The sequence below is a fragment of the Mytilus californianus genome, unplaced genomic scaffold, assembly GCF_021869535.1.
Source record: "Mytilus californianus isolate M0D057914Y unplaced genomic scaffold, xbMytCali1.0.p SCAF_8, whole genome shotgun sequence".
Classification (NCBI taxonomy): Eukaryota; Metazoa; Mollusca; class Bivalvia; order Mytilida; family Mytilidae; genus Mytilus; species Mytilus californianus.
In genome coordinates, this window is record NW_026262734.1 from 15542679 (window position 1) to 15569382 (window position 26704).

Consider the following 26704-nt stretch of genomic DNA (forward strand, 5'->3'; position numbering starts at 1 on the left):
GACTTCAACTTCATCAAAAACTAACTTGACCAAAATCTTTAACCTGATGCGGGACAGATGGACGAACTAACGGATGGACAAACCGATGAACGAACGGATGCACAGACCGAAAAACATAATGCCCCTAGGTGGAGCATAAAAAGTCACGTAAATTTAATCTGTTAATCTCCTGTATTTAGCATGTCAGTAATACATGTACATGAAATTGAATTATGTAGGATTGATGATATAATTGGTAAAGATGCAAGTTTGTACAAACTTTTATGTGAATTTGGCATATTAAACTCCTGTTATGATATGGGTGATATAGAACTTTTGACATGCAAAATTGAAACTGCACATTGGAAAACAAGGAATTTCAATTCATGCTGACGCAAAACAAGCAAGCTTTTCCGTTGCTAGCAAGAGATGCAAATGCAAAGTAATATGCATGAACAAAACATGTAAATGTAAAAAATCTGACGTTCCTTATGGCAACAAGTTCCACCCAGGACGAGAGTGCCAAAACAGGATTTAGATTTCAATTGATTGAATGTTCACTTATTCACTTTTATTCCTCTAATTGTAATATTGTTAATTTGTAAAACTCAATTAAAGATAAATGTTTGTCTAAAATTAACCCATATGGTCCAAATACATGTATGGTCCAGCTCTACTAGACCCCAATACTCATACGGTCCAACCGTACGCGTATGGTCAGACCATACGAGTATACGCATATGGTCCGGACTGTACACGTATGGTCCAAATACTCATATGGTCTGGAACAAACACACACTTTATTATGAACACCCATGTAAACCCATTTGGACTAATTTGCATTTATTGAGAAAGACATTTACAACAACTGGTGGCAGCAATGGTATTAAAAAACTAGTTTTAAGCTTTTGGCTTTGCTATCTTTGTTCAGAAACTCAGAATCCAATCTCTCAGAATCATGCTAATTTCCATAGAAGGGTGTTGAAAAAACCATGGTTAAGAAAATTCATCAAAAACCTTTCCAACATATATTCATATCAAAATACTAATAACAAACATCATAACTAGTTACATTTGTAAAAGAGTTTAAACAGTATGATTATTTGAAATTTTGACCTATCACAGGGGGGGGGGGGGGGGTCAATTTTCTATGTAGAGTAGCCTGGTTAATAAAAATTATTATAAAATCTTTTCCAACATATATTTTTCTTTCAAGATACTTATTGCAGCATTATAACTAATTGAAAAAGTTAAAATACTATTACAAATTGAAAATCTGAATTTTAAGGACAGGAGTTCAATTTTCCATTGTATGGAGGTCAAAATACCATGGTTAAAAAAAAGGGACATAAAATCTTCTCCAACATATCTTTTCAATCAAGATACTTATTGAAGCATTGTAACTAGTTAAAGAAGTTTAAACACTATTATAATTTAAAACTTTAGTATATAAGAGCAGGGGGTCCTACTTTCCATGGTAGTGAGGTCAAAATACAATGGTTAAAGAACAGGTTATACAAAATCTTTTCCAACATATATTTGTTATTCAAGATACTAAATATTACAGTATTACAACTAGTTAAAGTAGTTTAAACACTATTATTAATTGAAATTCTGACCTATTAGGGGAAGGTTTAATTTTTCACGTTAGGGGAAAATATCAGTTTCTGTACTTTGTTGGTAATATCTCAAATCAAAGGATTCAACATAGAAATGTATACATGTACTTTAAAATGAATGTGTAAAAAGTTGATATTATTTTCAGGTCCTGTGAACTTGATGTAATAGATATTTGCAAATTACATAATCTTGGTTATAAAATGTATCCATTCATTAACGCATGCTATCTAAATTTAAGATTTATAAATGATGATTTATCTAAATTTCTTCCTTCATTTAATGTTCCAAGATTTCAAGATTTTAATCTGGAAATTTTATCAGTATAGTCTTTCATCAAATAGGATTGTGTAATATTATAGCATGCAGATGCAAAATTTTAATAAATACAGGAAACAGTTTTTCAGATTTTTCAATTGTTACATTTTTTCAAGCATCAATTTTCAACAGAAAACTTTGGAAAGTAAATTTATCAAGCAAATGTACTGTCATTTCTTGACCATAGGAGTTTCCAAACTTATTCCTGTCCAAACCCTATACTTAATAACTGTCATGACTGTAATGTTCTGAGTCCTAAAGGGAAAAGGTTATTTCAATCAACATAATTTGTAACAAGAAATGAGAAATAAGAAAATACCTGACCAAAGTCAAGTGATCTTTGTTGGGATGTAAAAGGACTCTGATGTGGGAGTTTCTAATTACAAATATGGTTTCAGGTTTTAATCAAGATTGCTTTTTCACATAGTGATGAAATGATGTTACTAGAGAAAGAGGAACTGTGAATTCTTTATTATTCTTTGGGTACCAATTTATGTTGGTTTTGTACATAAAGATCAACCAATATTCAAATGATCGAAGGAATATAAATATCTCTTAGGCTTGAATGCAAACCAGGAAATCAAGTACATTGTGTATCAATGAAAATACAATTTATTTTCAATTCATGAAATTGGTACAAATGAAATTAAATGAATCAACAGTATGTAGCACTAAACTGATGTGTTTTCAACAGGAATGATACAATATAAAGCTGCTAAATATCAGCAAAAAGTGTTGAAAGATATTCTACGTTTGCATGAAAAACTATTCTGGACAGTCTGTTATGACATTAAAACATCAGAAAACTTGTCAACACTCTGGAAACATGCTTCCTGAGAAATATATTTTGTGTTACCATCTATGCCGAAAAGGCCTTTAAGTGCTTCTGTCCTTGAATCCCCAAACGGAATCGCCATCCATGGCATGGAATCAAAAAACACATCAAACGAATCCTGGCTTCTGTCTGAACTGACGAACACGAACTCCATATTCTTTCCATTTGACTTTAACATCTCATAAATTCTTATCAACTCTGGTGTAAAGGCTTTACATGGTGGACACTAAAAAAATATAATAAAAATACATATAAAAATAAAAAGTCGTAACCATGGTAACATTTTAATGTTGTATAAAAATCTTGTCAATCTTAAAGAAACGCTACTTTTGAAAAAAAAACTTTCTTATGAAACTTAATATCAAGTATTGCACAGAATGATAAGTATCACTTCTCTATATATTTAGGTAAACACTTCAAATAACAAAGGAGACAGAAACTACAAAACCTTAAGTAGACCAGCATAAGCTAATTCAAGTGACATTTGATCCAAATCTATGCTATGATTTCAGGAAAGAATATTTAAAAAAAAAAAGAGAATGGAATTAAAGCAATATGACAGCTCACATGACCTTTTGAGTGATCAGGTGAGCTAAAAGTGAACATCTACATTAAGGATGTAAAAAATGAACAATGCCATGAATAGATACAAGGATGTAATCATAAAGACAATTGCTTTCAGAAAAATAAACATAACTTACTAGTCTCATTTATCTTAAATCTGAGTTATACAAGGAAAACTACTCTATCAGTCTATGATTATGATCTATACTATAATGAAAACACATTTTACTAAGAATCTTAGAATAATAAGAATTTAATCACAAGGGGATATGTAGGCACAACATAATCTAACAATAATAACAAATTAATCACAAAGTAAAACGTTCCAACTAAATCTCAGTTTTACAGATAAATTTTCCATTAAGGAGAGAATGATAAGTGATCTAGGGGTGATAATTGTCTGTGAAATAATCATTGATGAATTTATCATATCAACTATAAAAACATAAACCATTCTTCTAACTGGTTTCTGACAAAAAAAATGTGTATACAATAAAACAGTTATAAGCAAAGTTATTTCAGTACCCCTATACAGTCTTAAATATTTTTATTGTTTCAGCTAGACTAATGACTCTAAAAATCATTCCCAAGACCAGAAATTTCATGTGACTTATATGCATATGCATAGTACGACGAAGTTTTTTTTTAACAACCTTGACTATCCATGAGGTTTTTGCACGGTCAGTATGCATACTACATAGATCCTGTAAATATTGGTCCAAAGTTGTCCTCTATGTAACCTTTATGTTGTACACAGTTTTTCAACTTTGAAGCCAGATCACCAAACAGGATATGTTCTCATTGAACCTAAAATAAAACTTCGATCCATACAGCTGGACATGATTTCAGTTACTTATAGGTTGTTATCTTGACCAACCAATTATAGATGAACTTGGTTTCTGGTCATTTACTGGGCTTATTCCAAAGGCTTGTCCTTCAATATACCAATAGGCCAAAATCTGTTTTTTCACCTATTGATTTCATTGCTTTAAACTGATCAACTGGTGAAAATTTGTGCTTAATATTCAATATTCTGTCATTGATTTAGCTAATGAGTTATCTCCCTTTGATATCAGTACTTCAGTAATTCCCATAGAAACAAGATTCTAGTTATAATTATAAAATATCTTTTTGTGAGAAAAAAGCAATGTTTTATTGTTCACCATAAAACAATGTTTAGAACTAATTAGTACATACAAACTGTCATTTTTATGAAATTTTTCATATACAATGAAAATAACACTACTGTAAATTCAGAAATAATGGCGTGCATTTATTATTGCGATTTTGTCATTTTAGACTAAAATGCGATTTTAATTTTTGCAATATTGAGAAAAACCCTGTTTAATTCATATAAAAAAATCAAAATGCGAGTTTAAATTATTATGATTATAACCCTGTCCCAATTTTGGCAATAATAAAAACATCGCAATAATTTCAGAATTTACAGTATATAAATTTGGTGCATCCAAAGTGCGTTTCTTCATCTGGAAAGCTCATACCCAAAAGTTTGAAAGCAAAGGATATAAAACTATTTGAATACATGTGTAGCTAAATGAACAAAAGGAACTAAAAAGAAAAGTCAAATCCACTTAGTGACTAGTTAGTCCATCAGCAGCCATATTGACACAGTGCTAGAAAATGCAAATAACAGTTTATAAATTTGATGCATCCAAAGTATTTTTCTGGATTAACTCTCATCAGGGATGCTAAAACAAGTCAAGGATGTATAACTGCTTATATACATGAGGAGCTACATGAGTCATATTTTTTTTATAAAACTTGTGTTCCTACATAATATCTAGTTGATCAATATAATTCTAACCTTAACATTAAAAAAGAAAATCACTTGAATAGGATTGTAAGAATATTTGTTTATATTAGTGCAACTGATTAAACATTAGCTAACAATCTTTTACTAGCAACAGATAACAATTTTCCCCAGTTGATCTGTTTGAAGATATGAATTGACATACTGCAACCTGGAAACACATTTTAGCCAATTGGTATTGTAACCAAGCCTTTTCATTAACACTGTAACAACTTTGTATTATATGTAATAATTGTAGGAGTGATATCTATAAGAAGGCAGATAACAACATGGGCAATGTATGATTACATAACATTTTTTGAAGTCTTAAACAGACTTTAACCATTGAAGAATATTGCTCTCATGGTCTGACCTTGATTTTCCTGTTATGACTTTTGATTAAACTCATGTAAAATGTTTATAAATGGAAATGTAATTTCACAAAGTGCTACCCTTATTGAAGCATTGCTATTCAATGATTTGATGAATGGATGGATTTTTGTTTTAAGTCCAGTAACATAATATATAATAATACAAAATATAAGAGCATGCAAACATTTTATACTATTTCTAAATTCATATAAGTAGGACAGAAATGAAGAAGAAAGCTTTGACTTAACCTGGCTTGGGATCTAACAACCTCCAGCACTCAAGTGGGTATGCTACCAGTGACAAAACCAAAAATAATGCTTCAACCATTTGACCAAATATACTGGTCCTTTCCAACACATTTATATAATATGTGGCCTTAAAATGACTACTGGATCTAAGCAAGTGGCCATACGAAAGACAATTTCATTTCAATAGCAATAAATTGTAACTATTGGGTTGAGTATACCACATAATCTTGTGTCACATACCTCATAATCTTGTGTCATAGGCATAAAATGTGTTCGGACAGAAGGCTTCAAGCAAGAAGTAGAAAGATGTAGTCAAAAATTTCAAATAAGGTATCAGCTGTGAGACTTCTTAATACACAACCTTTTGACTCATATGTATAAAAAGGGATAAAAACATAAAGACATAAAATGGGAAATAACCAGAAAAGAAACTATTCCTATATACACCCCTAAAACATCTTTGTTTGCAGGGCCAATAACAATGACCTTGTTGAAAGTTTGGGTAAGATTTATGTCCTTGAAAACTATGAAATAGCATCCACAAAAGATTAAAGCTTCACTCATTATAGTACCTTCTCTGTGTATTTGCAATTCCAAAAATATTGCTGGCTAAACAGTTTTAAATAAAACTCTTCAAATCCTTGCATGACATAAAAATGTTTATTTCATAACTTAAAACTAACACAAGTTACTACTTGAAAAAGTCAAACACATTGGATTGGCTAGCAATGAAACAAACACTCTGGAATATACTTGTTAATTTCCTATTATTTGAAGAATAATGTAAGAAATAGTTGTATTTCTTCACTGTTGTGAAAGTAATGTTATTTTAATAAAGAGATGCACTGAGAGTTTCAGCTATAAATATTATGTACAATTATTTTGTTGTTCACAGGAATTCCTTTGATTTTGCAATCTCTTTCAAAAGTAATTAATAATCATATCTTTACACCTTCAGCAATATTTATGTCTGTTTTAGAGCTCATGAAATCATTTTTTCATAAAGATGATGATCTCTTTTAAGTTTTCCAGTGCTCAAGTCTACAATTTTATTGTGATATTATGTAACTCGAGGCTGTACCCGAAGAAACTAGCTTTAGTAATTACCACTTATTTAGCTATTGTTTATCAAATCTCCTGGATCCCTGTTCATAATTGTTCTCAAAACAACAAAAGTTTATATAAAAGTCATCATAAAAAGGCCAAGTACTGTGGACTCATTATTTTTCATGGGAGACCAATTATCATGGATCTCGTTGGTATAGATTAACCATGAATTTCTTAGGTTCAAGGAAGTACACATTTTCTTTAAAGCATGTATGCATTTATCTTTGGCACCATGAAATCAAAAATCCACAGAAATACAAGTTTTCCTCAATCTAGGAAAATTGGTACCCACAAAAATAAATGAACACACAGTAAGTGCTACTAGAATTATCTGACGACTTTGAGTGATAAAGTTTTTACATGTTTAGGTAAATCTAGACTCCCTCCACATTTTTGCCATTAAGATTTCCATGTCTACTACAACAGTTTTCAAAAAAATCATATAAGAAGGAATGCTAAAATTGGTTAAACATTGTCATTTAAGGGCAATAACTCCATCTGACAAGAAGTCAAGTCATATTTTGGTACAAAATCTCCTATCCCCCCACACCATCCTTACCCCCCACAATACAAAAGTTGATGCAAAAAGCAATCTGATCAAAATCTAAATAGGAAAATAAACAACTACATATGGGCTCATTGTAATTCTATCAAGTTTTGATCTGTCTGTATGTTAACTATAGGAGATTTGGAATACACGAACTTTTGTGATAGACAGGGCAAAAATCATGGGTAAAGTGAAACAAAAATTTCAAATACAAGATACAAGACAAAATGCAATTCTTAGTTACCTTGATTGGTTCAAATGACAAAACCCCAAAATTAAGTATCTTTGAAAGCAACAATTTAATTTCTCCAACACTCAGTCAGTCCCGGGAAACGGGTACCAATGAAAATAAAAGAATCCACAGGTTAGGCCACTCTTAACAAATTCCTCGTTTGATGTTGCCTACCTGTGCTTTGTGGGGTTGGGTAGGTAGGTAGATTTTTTGAGGGGGCAACAACATAAGTTACATGTTTTAGACAAGAAAACAACATGAGAGCAAGAAATAAATTTTTTAAATAAAATTTGAAACGATTTGTGTCATAAAATGTTTTGGGGTTGGCTGCTTTTTAGGTGGATAGGTAGGCAACATCAAACAATCTTAATTTTATTTTTGAATGGGAGATAATATCAACAAACAATCCTTTCAAACACCTGCATTATAATATTTGATCTCAGTAAAAGCCAGCACTCAGGTGTATGCTAATTTAAATGCTCACAGCAACCTAATATATACTTGTTTAAACAATGCCTGCAGCTTTCCTATCAGGTGTATGCTAATAATGATTACAGAAAAAAAGTACCTCTCTTCATCAGATGATATATCACTTATCATGCATAACATAAATAATTTCTTTGATTGGGTGTAAGATGCAAATTTTTCCCTGAAAAGCAGACGTTTGTTGTCATGGGGACATATAATATTTTGATTGAAATGATTTATGGAATTCTCTCTTCCATAATTAAAGCTGTTGTTTAATTACATTTATAATTAACAGCATATCGTTTGTAACAATTTAATTGGTGAAAGCATATGTTTCCCCTGAACCACAGTCTGGGATATGTTTTGTTTGGCTCACAGAAAATGGAGATTTCGAGACAGAACAAACAATAAGTAATGATGCATGTGCATTAATTATCAAATCATGAATGTAACTCTATTAACTGGAAACATTACGTTTTGTTATTATCATTTATCATAGACAGATCAGTACAGGGACTGTTGACAAATTAACTTATCTTAAATAAATCATCATTTTCAACTGCATAGAAGAATGAAGATTTTAAAATCTAATTTATGATATTGAAAGAATCCCAAACACTCTGTATAATTCTTTCTATGGGAATGTGGAAAGGCTCCATAAAATAGAATTTTTACTGTCCATAGCATTTTCATTTTTATTGGGCAAAAAAATTTAAATTATTAGTTCTTTCTTCTAGTCTGACCTTTTAAAATCACCATTCTAGTTAAACTTTTTTCTGTCAACAACCTGCATAAAATTACACATGCTAGTTCATGAAGTAATTGCCTGCAAGAAGATATATCATATAAGCTATACAAAAAGCTTCTCGCTCTCCTACAGTGGGAAAGTGGTGAGTAGAGAAATATAGAAAAGAAACTCTCAATTGATTCATGTTAGATGACAAAATCAAATTTGTTTACATCAGTAACCATGATAAAATAACATTAGAATCTTCATTATAAATTACTACATCCTCTTGATATTTCAGATGTTTAAACCCTTGTTGCATTTTCATAATATTTTTTAAAATATGGAATAAATATCATGTATATACAATATCCAAAGCTTTTTCCATCAACCAATTCTCAGAATGTTCATCATAGTCCATAGCATGATACAAATTGTTCCAATTTTCTAATAAAGTTTTGGAGTAAGCAGACCTGCTAATAGTTATTCAAGATAAAAATATTGCCTTTCTGCGACTTTAATCATTTATAAGTTATGTCCATTCAGGTAGAAAATGTATCCAAGTTAGTTGGAAATGATAACATTATTACATAATTATATGGATATTTTGTTTTTATTTTGATTTGTTTTCATTATTACTATTTACCAGAAGCATTTCTTGCAAACTTATCAATAGCACTCTTGCAGAGAACCAGACAAACATTGAAAAGATCCATTTTTCAGTGTTTGAAACGACAATGGTATTTTTCTGTCACTAGATATCTCACTGTCATGAAATAGAAGTTCCTTCATAATATAAGTTTCAAATGGAAGAAATATTCTGTAATATTATTTCCACTGGAACAGATATATTACAATTTACAGCCTTTGTTCCTAACGGAATAAAGGGTATAGAATATTTGTTCTGGGGAACTTCTGATAGTCGGAAAAAATATAAGTTGACACCACTGCCTAATTGCCACCTGTTTACAAACCCAGCTTTAACCTCAAACCATGGCCTCCCAAACACAAGACCATTAAGGCAGTTAAAAAGTATGAAGCAAACATACTTAATTACCAATAAAGATCTAGTAACTATATTTAAAAAGGTAATCAAGATAATTTGCCCCACATTAGTTAGGTATATATAATAGACAAACAAGAATGAAATGATATGTCTGCCACGTGTTAGATCTCTAGTCAATCAACAAATCCAGGCTTAATTCATGTTTTATATAAATGTACATAAAAAATATGGCAAATTAGTGAGCACCTTTCGTTAATGAAAGCAAAAACATTATAATGAGAAAATTCACATGTCGCAGCAATCATATTCTGAGTGATTTGTCCGCTGTTTATTCTGATAACTACTTAATAGCATGACAAAATAGATTATATCTCTCTTTCATAACTCTGAATAATTCATATCCTGTTAGACTATAGTCTTGTTCATAGTCAATGTTGGTTATCATAAGTCTAGCTTTTCTCATAAAGATGTATAACAACACTGTTCATCAAACCAGTAACATTCCAGAATATAGTTCCTGGCCAGAATGTGAAAATACTGCTTCTTGTAATTGTGAATTCATCATTATTCTTCGGATACCAATTATCGTGGTTTCGTGGGTATATGTAAACCATGAATTTCAATGTTCAATGAAGTACAAATTCTCTATAAGCTTTTATGCAGATTTGGCAAAACCGCACAGTAAAATATCAAGGAAAATGTAATACTTCTTTATTCATGAAAATTCATACCTACTATCAGTACCCAACCAAACCACTTATTTTAAGCTCTACTCAATTATTTTATTATCTTTCATATAAATAACTCTTGGTAAAAATAGATTACATAACATATTTTGTGTTTTCCTCTTTTTCTGTGCAATACACTTAGATGCCTTTGAGTTATTTGTGTTGTTGGGTTAATGTCTTATTGACGTATACCCAACATCTCCTTTTAATCAAAGCCCAAAGGGTGACTGGAGTATAGAAATATGGTCACCTTCTTTGGACTGGCAGTAAAATCCTTACCCAAGTGGGTTGTCAGGGATGTATAAATTAGCAGCCACTTTAGAATGGGTACCTTAGATCTAATATCTTGTGTTAAGAGAGTGCCATGCTCTTTGCATGTTGAAGAACCCTAGCAACAACCCTTTGAGGGGTCTGTATGTGACCTGTTACAAGGCCAAATTTCTGATTAGTCCAACATACCATTATTTTCTAGTGGGAGTCCAAATTTTTGCCCTTCATCCCTGTTGGCACACCTTGCATAATCTACCTATTGGATATATAGTTAATAGTTTCTTGTCCATCGTGAAATTAATTGCCACTGGACATTAAGCAAGGACCAAACAATCAATCAATGTTTTTAATTATACATAAGAGACCAAACCTCTAATACTATACAGGTTTTACTGATAGGAAGGGCCATAACTCCATAAAGGAACCTTGACTGTGTTAAAATAGTCATGATCTTTAACATGAAGCTCCCAAGAGCCTGAATCGCTAACCTGGTAAAAACCTAAGGTGACTTTACTGACAGCATTAATTAATTAATTGGTGACTAGCTGTCTAACAAAACTAGCTATCTGTCAAAAAAATATGTAGACATGAAATTAGATATAGTTTTTAGTTGTGTTAGCTCTAATGATTCATATTCAATTTTATGTTACTTTTTTTTTAAAAACACAAAAAAAATAAACAGAATTTAGTTTTTTAACTTTCGACAGATGTAACAATTACAGTTTTGTTTTAGATGTTTACAATTATATACTCTTCTGTTGTATTCCCCACACACACATGTTCAAAAACAGTGTCTACAACACGGTAGAGCTATGAAAGTTCTACCAGCCGCTATATTATGTCATATTACACAAACATCCTTTGAAAATGCACATATTGAATAGTTATATTCAACAGTATGGTTACACAAAGATTGATAATAGGAGTTACATGACCTTCCGAAAATAAATAATTTTTTTCAATGGAAGAAGAATTTTTTTTCCTTATTGACAGATGAACTTTTATATAATATTTAACAGTTGTTTACTAATAAAGCTTGGGGAAATGGCATTATTTCTTGGTTTATTATTTCTTTGTTTGTTAGATATGAGATGTGTATTTTAAGATTATTTTTGTCCTTGAGTTGGTGTCTCATTGGCCTATATCCCATGTCTCCTTTTATTCATACTTATTATTCTAATTTTATAATTCATTTAAGCACTTTTGTACCATTTCCTTGTTCACAATCTTAATGCATGTGTATGAGTACTTTAAAAATTGCTTGGCAAGTGTAAGCCAGTCAAGAAATCCTAATATAAGTATAAAACAACTGTACAGCAGGTGTAAGCCTGTCAAGAAATCCAAATATCAGCACAAAATAACTGTAACAGAATTTACAAAATCTTTCATTTTAGACATTTTATTGAAATTTGAATGCTCCTTCAACATAAAGCTATAAAAGACAATTAAGAATAGGAGGATAAACAATAATATTTTATAGCAGCTCATTTGATTTATGTGGACACAAAAAAAGTCCATCAAGAATAAACAGTTTTGTTACTGATTTTACATAACAAACTCCAACTTTAGATTTATTACCCTACTTTGATCAGAAAAAACAGACACCAAAAATTCTGCACATTTTCTCATGCACAGATATAACTTTTATTGAACTTTTTAATTTTATTTAGAGAAGAAGCAGAATATCAAAGATAATGTAGAAATGCATGCTGATAAAAGTTTCATAAAATACAGAAAGTTAATTACTTAGAAGCACAAGCATCTTTCCAGATTACGCCATAAATCTACAAACTCTTACGCAACAACATCTCAACAAACTGAATGTGATCGAATTTTAAGGTGAAAATTTTTCTTACAAGATGCAATTTTGCAGATAATTATATAAACAGACATTTTAATCATTAACACACTGTAAATAAAAGCATGTTTATCTAGAGTCAGTGATAGCGCCTGGTGAATGTAATCACCTGCAGGGATAAATATCTTAATCAAAACTAGATCCTCAATCCTCTGTTCTATTGTTCACCATTCAATGCAAAAAAACAGACATCCCTGCACCTATGCAGAAATACTATTATGATTCCAGACATTTTTTTTCCTGAATTAATGTCTTGAAAATTGAACCATTTCTTTCTTGCTATGAATTACAAATCATAAAATGAAAGTTATACAGGGCTAATAACAAAGCCTTTTTCAAATATATTGTTTTCACAAGTGAAAGCCTCAGCACCTGCAAGCGACCTCATGATCAGTTATGTAATTTCTAACTTCAACCCAGACCCCCCACACATACACACTCACATTTTTAAGTACCAATTCCGCAATGCTAATTGTTAAAAAGTTCTTTAATTGTAATGAATAAGGTTTCACATCCCCAACTTTAAGCAGTGCTTCCCTAGGCCATGGTAGAGAAAAGTACTTACCCCTCATTGGTTATGCTAGTAAAATATTCAGTCAGATAAGCAGTGCTTCCCTAGGGCCATGGTATAGATAAGTAACTACCCTTCATTTGGTATGCTGGTGGAATATTCATTCAGATAAGCAGTGCTTCCCTAGGGCCATGGTATAGATAAGTAACTACCCTTCATTTGGTATGCTGGTGGAATATTCATTCAGATAAGCAGTGCTTCCCTAGGGCCATGGTATAGATAAGTAACTACCCTTCATTTGGTATGCTGGTGGAATATTCATTCAGATAAGCAGTGCTTCCCTACGGCCATGGTATAGATAAGTAACTACCCTTCATTTGGTATGCTGGTGGAATATTCAGTCAGATAAGCAGTGCTTCCCTAGGGCCATGGTATAGATAAGTAACTACCCTTCATTTGGTATGCTGGTGGAATATTCAGTCAGATAAGCAGTGCTTCCCTAGGCCATGGTATAGATAAGTAACTACCCTTCATTTGGTATGCTGGTGGAATATTCATTCAGATAAGCAGTGCTTCCCTAGGGCCATGGTATAGATAAGTAACTACCCTTCATTTGGTATGCTGGTGGAATATTCATTCAGATAAGCAGTGCTTCCCTAGGGCCATGGTATAGATAAGTAACTACCCTTCATTTGGTATGCTGGTGGAATATTCAGTCAGATAAGCAGTGCTTCCCTAGGGCCATGGTATAGATAAGTAACTACCCTTCATTTGGTATGCTGGTGGAATATTCAGTCAGATAAGCAGTGCTTCCCTAGGCCATGGTATAGATAAGTAACTACCCTTCATTTGGTATGCTGGTGGAATATTCAGTCAGATAAGCAGTGCTTCCCTAGGCCATGGTATAGATAAGTAACTACCCTTCATTGGTCATGCTAGTGGAATATTCAGTCAGATAAGCAGTGCTTCCCTAGGGCCATGGTAAAGATAAGTAACTACCATTCATTGGTTATGCTAGTGGAATATTCAGTCAGATAAGCAGTGCTTCCCTAGGCCATGGTATAGATAAGTAACTACCCTTCATTGGTTATGCTAGTGGAATATTCAGTCTGATAAGCAGTGCTTCCCTAGGCCATGGTATAGATAAGTAACTACCCTTTATTGGTTATGCTAGTGGAATATTAAGTCAGATAAGCAGTGCTTCCTTAGGGCATGGTACAGATAAGTAACTACCCTTCATTGGTTATGCTAGTAAAATATTCAGATAGATAAACAGTGTTTCTCTAAGCTGTTGTAGATAAATGTAAGTAGACGCTCTTCATTGGTTATGTTAGCCAGTAGATCAGACTATAGCTCTTACTGTACCATTGATAGAAGGATCGAAGGTGGTAATCTTGCTTTTTTAAATAATCAACTATGGTGATTCGATTGTTGTTCTTCCAACAAAGAATTACAATCAAATCACCAAAGTTGATTGATTGATTGTTGGCTGTTCAATGCCCATTGGCAAATATTTCAAGCATGCTCATGACAAAAATCACCGCAGTAAACACAACCAACTTTTCAATAAAACATCTTTTGTCAACTGTTACCAAAATTACCAGCAACATCCCCATACATTTTCAATGAATCAACTTGTGTTACAAATGACACCAATTTTACCAAAAAACCAACAGACTTCAAATTACCTCAAAAACACCATTGGTTTTTTAACAATCAAATCACCGCCAACTAACACCAACTTGCAAACACATAACATTTTTACTATCAAGTTTTGGATATATGATTTCCCAGAGAACATTCTCATCTGTCAGCAAATCAAGTCATCTGTCATGAAATAGCTATGTTTATTACAGTAAGAGCCTCTTAATTTTCTCCAAGTGCTCTATGAAACTACAATGTAAACAGAATGTTCTGTAATGTCTGTATAGCTTCACATTGTTTTCATATTTTCTACCTCAAACAATGTGTTCTGTTAGTTTTTTGTATTATTCTAAATGACTTCACAAAAGAATTACTTTTGTACAACTGCTGTTAGTAATTGATGCATGTCGATGTACACTAAGAAAACTAGGCCTTTATAGTATGTTTTGGATAAATATGTTTAGTCTGACATTTAAAATTTTGTATTTACAGGATAACAACAGAAAACTTGTCAGACCAAAACAACATTGTATAAAGTTTCATTGAAATCTATTCATTCTATAGTAAATCATTAACAATCAAATACAATAAGATGTGCTGCTACTATTCTATATTTTAAACAAAACAATAGTCTTTAGCTTCCATGGAGAAAAATTCTGTTACATACTGTAAATTTAGAAATTATTGCGTGCATTTATTATTGCGATTTTGTCATTTTAGACTAAAATGTGATTTAAATTTTTGCGATATTGAGAAAAATTCTGTTTAATTCATATAAAAAATTTCAAAATGCAAGTTTAAATTTTTGCGATTATAACCCTGTCGCATTTTTCGCAATAATAAAAACATCGCAATAATTTCTGAATTTACAGTATATATGATATATAAGGTCAATTTATAGGGAATATTAGTATGCACATGTTTCATTTTAAATTGTTAAAATAAAATACTTACCCAATGTGCAGAAAAGTATAGCCCAACATATTTCCCTTTCAGAGCTTCTAAAGCTTCTACTTCTGTTTTATTACTGGTTATTATTGGTCCTTTGATGACCTCTGTGACCTTTTTTCGTCTCCATGGAAATCCCTCTCCATTGGGATTATCTGTTAAACATGTATAACCATCAACTGTTATAGTTTTCCCATTTTCTCCATCTAACAGAACTAATTTTGGAATTCCTTGAACTCTGAATTTTTTTGTCAGTTTACCCTGAAAAAAAATACATAAATATACAATATATGTACATTGTCGGAAAATATAAAATTTATTTGTGTACCTGTTTGTACAATAGTTGGCTGATTGCAGGATAAATGAATGTAAGTAAAAGTAATACTTCAAACCTAGCCTTTTACTATAACATTATTGATAAAACTAATAAGTTTAGGTAATGCCATTGAAATCATTTTTTAGATCGATGAAGCAAGACTAAAATGTTCCCTTTGTTTTAGCATTTAAATTCTGTAGGTGTGTTCTTGGCATTCCACATGATCGTGTCTTTATTGCTGCTGTATTAAATTTAATCTGAAGTTTATCCACCAATATTGAGAGTGTAATTTGGCATGATTTAATTTTGGCATACTAAGTACTTTTAACTTGCTTTCTTTCACTGTAAGAATTCTTTGATAGGATATTGTTAATTATTGTTTTATTTTTAGGTGGAGTGCTTTACCTTTACAAATTTTGCTTGCATGTAACCTTTTATGTCTTGAGATCATGTTAAAACAAATTAAAAATAATTTTCTTTCCTTTGTTTACCACACAAGATTTAAGAGAAAAGTGCAAAAACTTGTCAGCTCAGAGTCAGAAATGAGTGTCTGGGTTAAGCTATAAAGGGTATTTATATAAAAAAAAAAGATGTGGTACATGTTTCAGTAATCTGTTATCTAAATGTGAGCTACTAAATCAAAAATATGACTCAGTATGTTGGTCCAGTACAAAGCAGGGTTTATATATTTATGACAAATCACATGTTATTATCAGGAATGACTTTGATTGTAATATTTGCCACTGGATATTACACGTCCATCAATCAATCAACCAATCTATCATCTGGATGGTCTTGAACTGTGATATAACAAAGTCACAAGTTGTAAGAGGATTAATAATATTGTCCTTGAAGGAATTCCTTGATATTGCATGTCAATTATATGTCCATCAAGTAAAATGATCTAATATAAAATTATATTATTACATCATGAAGTATACTCTTGAGCTTTTATCTCAAAGATTCAGCTTAGTCAATAAGAGAAAGGCTCAATCAATGTTTTGACATTAAATCAGATGACACACTGTAAAGCTTTTAAATGTTTCTACTGAGTACCCAAACAAATAAAGTCAAACATATGTATTCCATACAGCTTTATAATATTTACATGCAGATAAGTATGACAGTCAAAATATGATTTACGTCTATTAATGCAATAATGCTAGATGTGAATTAACTCCCTGATGTACAAAAAATGGAGAGTCAGATTCTTTATAATTTACATGACTGAGGTTAAGGGAAATGCTTGAGATTTCAAATATGTTTTAAACATGATGGTATACGTAATACTAAGAGGAAATTCTCTATAAGTTTTCTACTTTTGTGATTAAGGCCATACATAATACAGATGAATCAGATCTTTTATGTCAGTGATTAAGCCATAAGTTCTCTAAACTAATACATTTATTAATACATGTACCTTGAAGTTTTACATCCACATGTCACTAGTATACAGAAGATTCATAACTAGATCAAATAGATGTGCAATTTAATTTTGGGTTTATGACAATGTGTAAAGGATTTTAGTTTTTCATCATACAAATTTTCTATTTACCAATTTTGGTGATTGACCCTGTAATAAGGGATCATTTTTTTTGTTGTTTCCCATAGGAGGGACGAGGGAAGGATATACATTTGCGTAGACAGTTAAGAGCTAGCGGCAGAAGCATTATGTTTAATCTTGAAGATTTTTTTACATTTAATCTTTTTTTAAGCTTGAAGGTTTTGATATCGCTAGCTATTTTCCATTGAAAATTAGTTAAAAGGTCAATATATCTATTTCAACTTATTATACCTTGCATGGGCAGCAGCCCATCTTGTCCTGCGAACAGGACCATAGGTATTGAACCAGTTTACAATTGGCAAAGGGAAACAACTTGTGTTAAAAGTGTGTAATAACAGAATCAAATCAGTAATTGCAAAATAGTCTATTCCTAACTCTTATTCTCAAATGTTAAAGGAAAGACAAAAGACAATAAACCAGGTGAGCTGATTTAAGAAGATGTAAGGCCAGGTAAACATTTACAAGCCAGCTACCTAACAACAACAGCTACCAAACGACATCTTTAGGTCACCACATATAGTAGCCAATAATAGATAAGCAGCTACATGTAGCATTAAATCCCACCACTATAGGTAAGTTGTGAAAAAATGCAATGCTATCTTTTGACATTCAACAAGGAAAAGTATGATATAAATCAGGTAATACAGAATGCATTACAACAGGCCAATATCTGTTCAAACTAGAATTACTATCCAAGCAGGAAATGCATAAAACATTAAATAGGATCCAGGAAACAGTTCAAGGTGGTTGATAATTTCATTTTTCAATTATGTATTTCCATAAATGTCCCCTCTTTTGAAAGTTCCATGAATTTATCGTAATAAAACTTGGTATTGTCTTTTAATTGCAGCTAATTCAACAGAGCAATCAATCGTTTATTTTCTACTTGCCTTAATCAAATTGTTATCAAATTATCATTGATTTGTTACAAAACATCAAAGTAAAAATTATCAATATTCAAACTTAATTATAATATGATATGATTAATAAAGAAAATTGCAGAAATATTTGATGGCATCATAATTTTGCACTGAATTTTAGAACCACAGAGAATTCCATGTTAAATAAAAATGATGAGATACATGTAATTATTTTTAGATGATTATTTTCATTCATTTGCACTATTTCAGTGCAATGTGTGCATGATAATGTGCATTTATCAAGAAGTTAAATGAACCACTTTACATAATCTTAACTGAAAACTTAACTAGGTGGAAATGAAGTCAAGGTCAAATGAACCATGTCAGACAGACATTGAGATGTACTTTTCACAGTCATTCTATAACCCAAGGGTTGTTGACCTATTACTCATAATAATTCATAAAAATTACTTAATCATGAAAACTTAACTTTAAAGATCAATGAACCATGATAATGATCTTAACATCAGATAAAACACGATAACGACATTAGATGAATCATAATAATGAGGTCAACATCAGATGAACCATAATAATGAGGTCAACATCAGATAAACCATAATAATGAGGTCAACATCAGATGAACCATAATAATGAGGTCAACATCAGATGAACCATAATAATGAGGTCAACATCAGATGAACCATAATAATGAGGTCAACATCAGATGAACCATAATAATGAGGTCAACATCAGATGAACCATAATAATGAGGTCAACATCAGATGAACCATAATAATGAGGTCAACATCAGATAAACCCTGCCAGAGAGACAAGTACAGTGTACAACTTACAATCCTTCTACAGACCAAATGTAACTGACCTTTTTCTTTATGCAATGTTAAGTAAGTGAGAAAAATTACCTTATCACAACAACAACACTGACCTATAAACTACATGTATAAAAAATAAGGTACCCAGTACAATAAGGTGCATGTCTGACATAAATTACAGACCTGTAAATCATCCTATATGTGAAATAAACTAGACCTATTATTTATAATATCTAAGAAACTGTGCTTGAGCCAATCACAAAAACTTAAAATTGATCAGTGAACCATGAAAATGAGATCAAGGTCAGAAGAACCCTGTCAGACCACAATCATTTCAAGGATCAAATGTATGAAAATAATGTCAAGGTCAGATGAACCATGTCAAACAGTCATGCTGTCTTAAGATTATCTCAGACCAAATATAGTTAGTTCTCTTATTATTTATTGTAAATGATAAACTGACATATATGTCAAAAAAAATTGATATTGATCAGTGAACTATGAAAATCAGGTCAAGGTCAGATAACCTCTACTTGACAGATGTGTTCATCTTGCAATTATTCTATATCCCAGATACAATGGTCAATACATTTGTACAAATAAAAGGAGATGTTTGGTTTTAATCAATGAGGCAGCAACAGAAAGATCTATATATTTTTAATGCAGTAATTGAATCATTCAATTAAGAAAATACAGAGCACATGAATATAAGATAAGGATAAAGTAAGATTATCCTCTTCTTGACCTTCTGAAAATGAAGGTTTATACAAAATTGAAATAAAAAGTTAAGTATGGCTAATTCCAAAATACTAACCCCACCAAAAACCGCTGATGATTTCAGGTTAATATCTAAGTTAATATTTAAGGTCAACATCCGGTGATTGAGTGGTATCAACCAATATATTTTATATTATTATACCTACATATATCATAAACAATTCTATTGGGTAACACGTTCTCATGTGACATGGAATAATTCAGTTAATTTTCCTTTAAATGCAAGGAACAAATAACCCTAAAATTTTACACCCAATGATGAATAACCTTTTGATTTTCTTGATTTGTACACGAGTTATCTACCATGAAAATGACCTCACAGACGTAAGTAAAAAAATGGCAACATTCATGTTACAGGCAGCCCATCAAGTGATGAGGAAACAAGGCTTGGAAATGCATCTAGTACCAAGGATATATTTCCTTTAAACAGTCCTTTTCAGGGCCATCAATAATTTACAAAAAGATTCTACCTTTGTTGGACATATGAGAAATTCTAAGACACAAATTTAATTTCAAACGTTAACTTGTGTTTGCTGTAACAGTAAGATAAGTGTTTTTTCAATGGTTCAAAAGGCCTTTCCACTGTTAGTTCGGTATAATAAAACAATTGTGCCCTCAGTGAAATAACCTTTTAGTGTTGACAATTTTGGATATTCACCTTTTCTATGGGCCATTATTGTATATTATTTGGTGCTTTGCTTTTGCGCCAATTGGCATTTCATTTGCGCCACAAACCATATTTCATTTGCGCCAAAATAAAACAATTCAATTGCGCCAATAATACAGGTAAATAGTTTAAAATGTAGTTTTATTCAAAAGAGACTTTTGATAAGAATTTTATAACACATATTCCTCCTAAATCAGTCACCGTAACCATAATGAAAGCACTATACACTAGTACGTTCCTAATAAGAGACTTTTCATAATAATGTTACTGTTATGTTATAAATTAACGAGATATAAAACCTAAAAGAAAGCACTATACACTGGAGTAAAACCAAATGTTTGTTCCGACACAAGACTTGTAAGCAATGGCTTGGATGTAATCATGTACACTGGATAACCTATATGTGTGGTCATAAAAAAAGTAAACTTATTTCCTCTATATAAAAATAAGGAGATGTGGTATGATTGCCAATGAGACAATTATCCACCAAAGTTCAAATGAAGTGGATGAAAGCAATTATAGGCAACCGTACGGTCTTCAAAAATGAGAAAAACCCATACCGTATAGTCGGCTATAAACAGCCCCGACATGAAAAATATGAAACAATCCAATTGAGAAAACAAACGGCCTTATTGTCTCAGAATTGACAATGTCCATCTTGACACCTCAAACATGTGAACACTGTATAGTTTTAAACCTAAGTGACTCTCAGTTTTATATTAGAAATGAGGATGAACTTACTTAGTTACCCAGGAGGAATACACTAAAAAAAAAGACTTATTGACGATGTAGCAATGAATATTTTAAACTTTTCCGTTATATATTACCTGTAAAATGGCGGAAATATAGTTTTTATTTTTTGGTGCAATTGAAATATAACCTTGTGGCGCAAATGAAAGATTGGATTTTGTAAAAATTGGGGCAAATGCAATGCGCCCATATTATTTAAGTACTGACATTTCACTTTTTTAAGACACCACTAAGAAATTATTTAATTTTCAGTTAAGTGTGAATCAGTACCTTTTAAAATGTCATTAGTCATAAATATTAACTACATGTACAACTGTTAAACTTTGCAACTTCTGATTTCAAACAAGTTATAATTGTAGTAAAGATCTTACATCTTTTAGACTTCAAATTACAAATATTAAAATACCATTAAATTTCTTTTTCAAGCTAAGTTTTTGAATACATTAAATACTTGGATTAAAACAAATTATGCAAACAACTCATACAATTTCATTTAAATACATACACTAACAGTTTCTTCTCATATTTCAATGTATTTATTCATCAAATAATGTAAAAATAAGATAAAATTATATGAATTTTAAAGCTGAAAATTTCATTTCTTTAAAATCTCTCATGGAAACAAAATAAATTCCGTTTTGCAGAAATGGAACTAATTATATTACAGTACAATAAATACATTCAAAAACTCAACCTTATTTGATTATCTTCCAATTATACTCTTTTACAAATGTATTCAATAAAACATCAAAAGTTTTATAGTGTAACATAAATACATGCAATGTGCTCTCAAATTTCACAAAATCATTATTGCACAATTATAAAATCAAACAAAAACCCTGAAGGTCTTTTCTCTGCTAAACAGAGAGCTGATGAAATTGGTATTTGTTCAGCATTGTTAAAAATTACAGTGTGCATCATTTCATGCATCAAGGTAAAAAAATAAGCAATCCATTATGCAACTATTTCTAATTAAAAAATGCCAATCAATAAAGTACTATGCATGTTGTATGCACATCATCCTGCATAGTGCTCTGTTCCTTTTCCTGTTATTTTATATTCCATCAAACTAATGGATTCTATTGTTTATACCATGTTTAGAAATGCCATTGAACATTTGTTTATGGCTTTGTACAAAATGTAACTCAGAGCCAGTAGATACAACTCTAGAACTTTGACATGGTATTTTTAAGTTCTAAGTACAATAACATACATTATAAATAAGAAGATGTGGTATGCATGCCAATGAGACAACTTTCCATCCAGGTCACAATGTATAAAAAGTTTAACAATTATAGGTCAAAGTACGGCCTTCAACACGGAGCCTTGGCTCACACTGAACATGTACATCTGAACACATGAGTTGCATGCATCAACATTATATTATAATTATTCACTTTCTCACCTACATGTACCAATTATTCCTAATATTTAAAAAAAAATAACCATACACAATAAAATATAACAAAAATGTCTCTTTGACATGTTTAAAGGTACACTAGTTTTAAAAAAGAAAATCAGTAGACAGTAAAATAATTTTATTTTCAACTATAATTCTTGATGAAACCATTACATGTTTATTGCTACTTGACCACAAATCTTAGTGAAATTGGTAGACCTTAACATTAGATATTTCATTGTAGATATAGTAACCCTCAACAGACAGGTTTTTTTCTTATAGTTCCTTTAAATATAAACCATCATTAAAAAATCAAGATATCTTTTATTGATCGTGATTGGTTTAAAATCATCAACAACTTCTGTCCTGAGTGTCAAATTTTGTTTGGACCCAAATCTTTAAGTAAACTTGTAAAATGTTCTTATCTGTGAGTCATGTTAACTGGGGTATACTGGTTTGTCAGTTCATTTATCGTGTAGAATTCATTAAGTTTGATGGTGTGTACATCTGCCTTTTCCCAACTTACAAAACAAAAGTTCATAAAATTTCAAGAAAAGCAAAAATTTTCTACTCATTAAATATGTATCCCTATCAAAAACAGCTGCATTTATCACACATCAAATTCGTAACTTTGATTGCTGCAAACATTTGTTACATAAATACAACTTGACTAATGAAAGTTTTATTGATGATCTCCATGATATGTAACTCACAGATGCACAGTTACATGTACTAATTAATAATCAAGGGAGGTAACTTCATTCAAATGTGTCATCACATCAAGTCTATCAGAACTGTATCCTCTTTAATGTAAAATAACATATATTCTGTTAGGTCTATATTAAGGTCATGTGAGGGTACAAAAATATACTAATTCTTTTGTATTTCAATATTTTTAAATCAGCGCTCATCTATTTTACAAAAGGCAAAAGATTGATTGCAAATTAGTTGACTTTTTTTTACTCAACAACCTTGTACATTTGTACATAAAGTGCCCTATACACATTACAACAATCTGTCTCACTGTGTCTCTAATAAATAAAAACATGCACATACACAAATTGAGAAACAGCTACATTTTATGTATTTATTAAGAGAAGCTATTTTTAACAGGAAAGTATTGACCTTTCAAAAGTAAAAAATACAAATCTTGTTACTTTTTACTGACTTAGCTGTACCTTGCTGCTACAGCTGTATTCAGAACACATAAATACTATGCCCTATAAAATTATTCTCTCTAACAGTGATTCTTTCCTGAAATTCTAAATGGCATTCATAAAAAGAATACAGTCAAGAATACTCTAAAAATCTGTGCTTGGGTAGATGTATTTGATTCTGATACTATGTAGGCACATGTTTTCTTCATTTTCCCTGTTTTCCAACATTATTTGTGATTTTGATCAATTTTCTATTCGATAGTTTATGATGATTGATTGATTGTAGGTTGCTTAACATCCCAGTGGTCAATAGTTTATGAAAAAACATACCAACTAAAAGATACATTGTGTTAGGAATTTTTCAAACTTAAATATAATGTATTGTTCAGACTTACAAAAGTTCAAATATCAGGACACTAAACATTTGATTCCATGTTCTGGTATCAAGTAGTCAACATGTATCAAGCGCAGGATTCATAACACCTCCCCTCCCCTCTTCCCCCAAATAATAAAAGGTAGACTTCAAATGCTTTAACTTTTCATATTAATATTATTTGATAAAAAGGTGGAGTTTAGCTCCTATATTGGTTTGTTTTTTACATCATCTCCATTGTTTACAGTACTTAATTGCTCATTTTACATCATCTCCATTGTTTACAGTACTTAATTGCTCATTTTACAAGCTAACATTTTAAAACATCCATATCATTAAGGGATGGCCTAAAAGGATTTTTCATATCTTATGGTGAAAAATTTTGATTTCAATATTTTAACCAAAACATTTCATTTTTCTCTTGGTATAAAATGATATTTTGTGCTTACATACATGAACATTCATGACATTACTTCATTATTTTCACAATACATACATGACATACATGACATACAAAATTGACACACATGACATACATGTATGCAGCTAAGAATTATTTAATTCCACTGCTGTTGAAAAATAAAATATTGTGCTTGAATAGAGCCTAGAATTAAATTAGGCACAATCCCAAATTCGCAAGAAAGGTCCTTTCAACCCTCTAAAATAGATTGCATATATATATCATATATCATATATAATCCATTATCCATTATTTACTTGGATGCTTGGATTTATTTAATTTTAGGCTGACTGGACCATGTAAATATTCTGTATTTAGTATATGTACAAAATAAAACATGTATATGTGACCCATATATGTCTCTATTTTCTTACTGGATTGTATTAGTATATTCACTGTGTCTGTTATCAAATGTATTTGATTTAATTATCAAAAAAGAATATATATATTCCATATATATATAAGTAAACTAATAAAACTTGTTTTTACAGATATTTAGGTTGTATTAGATTTAATTGTTAAAAATGTCTGTATTTGGATCATGCCTCTTCTGCTCTTTCCAATAAAATAAAATTAATAATTGAATGTATATGTAATATATAGTGTATCAAAACTATCTCCATTTTGCTTGCAGGATGGGGTGCAATCTAACATTATAAATTGCTACTTAGAATTTTAATCATTTATACCTATCACATAATACAGGTAAACTTACCTTGTGTTTTTTGTCTGGGTCATAAGGTAAAGCCAACCATGGCATTGTAGCAAAATATTCCTTAAAACTTGCTTCATCTCTATCCCAACTCACAAAAATAATTTCAAACTTAGTAGAATTCCTTTTCTGTTTTTCGTTATTATAGAATTCAATAAGTTTTGGTGTAAAACCTCTACACGGCGGACACCAATGTGCAGAAAAATATATCCCAATAACAGAGTCTTTTCCACATAATGACTCAACCCTTATTTCTTCTACATTATCACCTGACAGTCTAATCACTGTGTCACCAACAAGATTTTGCAGTCTTTTAGCCATATTCCACGCTATCCAATAGACAAAACACGTCTGGCACACCGTCTCACTAGCGGCTTCTCTGTTGTTTTCAAATCATAAGCATGTGCGCTTTCAGATATAAATAGATATATATCTATGACGTAAACTAGCGCGAAATCTGAAAGTGAAAGTAGGATGGAGAGTTGTCTCATTGGCACTCATACCACATCTTCTTATATCTATGATCTGAATATTTTTGTTCTGCGTTGTTCCAATGTCAAATATTCCGATATCTGTTTTAAACACAAACATAAGGCCATGCATTTTATGTATTGGATATTGAGTTATCTGTTACCTGTGTAATGAATATTACCACATCTCCTTATTTTTATATTGTATATGATCGTATATTATTTTTTCTTATGGTTATAGTCTATTTTTACGGAAGTTAAAGTTTTTAAAATGTTTAATCTGGGGGAGGGGGGGTCACAAGAAATATGCTTCTTGATACTTTGATGAAAAATAATATAAGACTGACATGCTCTTACCAAACGATTATTTGTTTTAATTTACAATAAAAAAAAATTGACAAACTTGAAGGGATGGAAAACATGCATCTTGTTCCTTGCTCCTTCGCTCCTGAATGATACTAGAATTTCCTTACAAAATATTATTTTCTAAATCTTGAATATATTCAGACGGGTTCGCGCACTCCCCATTAAAAATTTTTTAAAAAAGAATTTTGTAAAATTACAACCAAATTTTTGT

General features: G+C 31.1%; 1 protein-coding gene across 1 annotated transcript in view; it reads right to left on the reverse strand.

Annotated features, from left to right (window-relative positions):
• LOC127713021 (nucleoredoxin-like) overlaps nucleotides 1-26080 on the reverse strand; it is a 41856-nt gene extending 15776 nt beyond the window's left edge. Inside the window, exons 1-3 of the mRNA XM_052219621.1 lie at nucleotides 25661-26080; nucleotides 15796-16050; nucleotides 2771-2975 (exon numbers count right to left, since the gene is read on the reverse strand). Of these exons, the coding sequence (XP_052075581.1) occupies nucleotides 2771-2975; nucleotides 15796-16050; nucleotides 25661-25978 (778 nt within the window). The 5' untranslated portion in view covers nucleotides 25979-26080. The remainder of the gene's footprint in view (nucleotides 1-2770; nucleotides 2976-15795; nucleotides 16051-25660) is intronic.
• Between the last annotated feature and the right edge of the window lie 624 nt (nucleotides 26081-26704).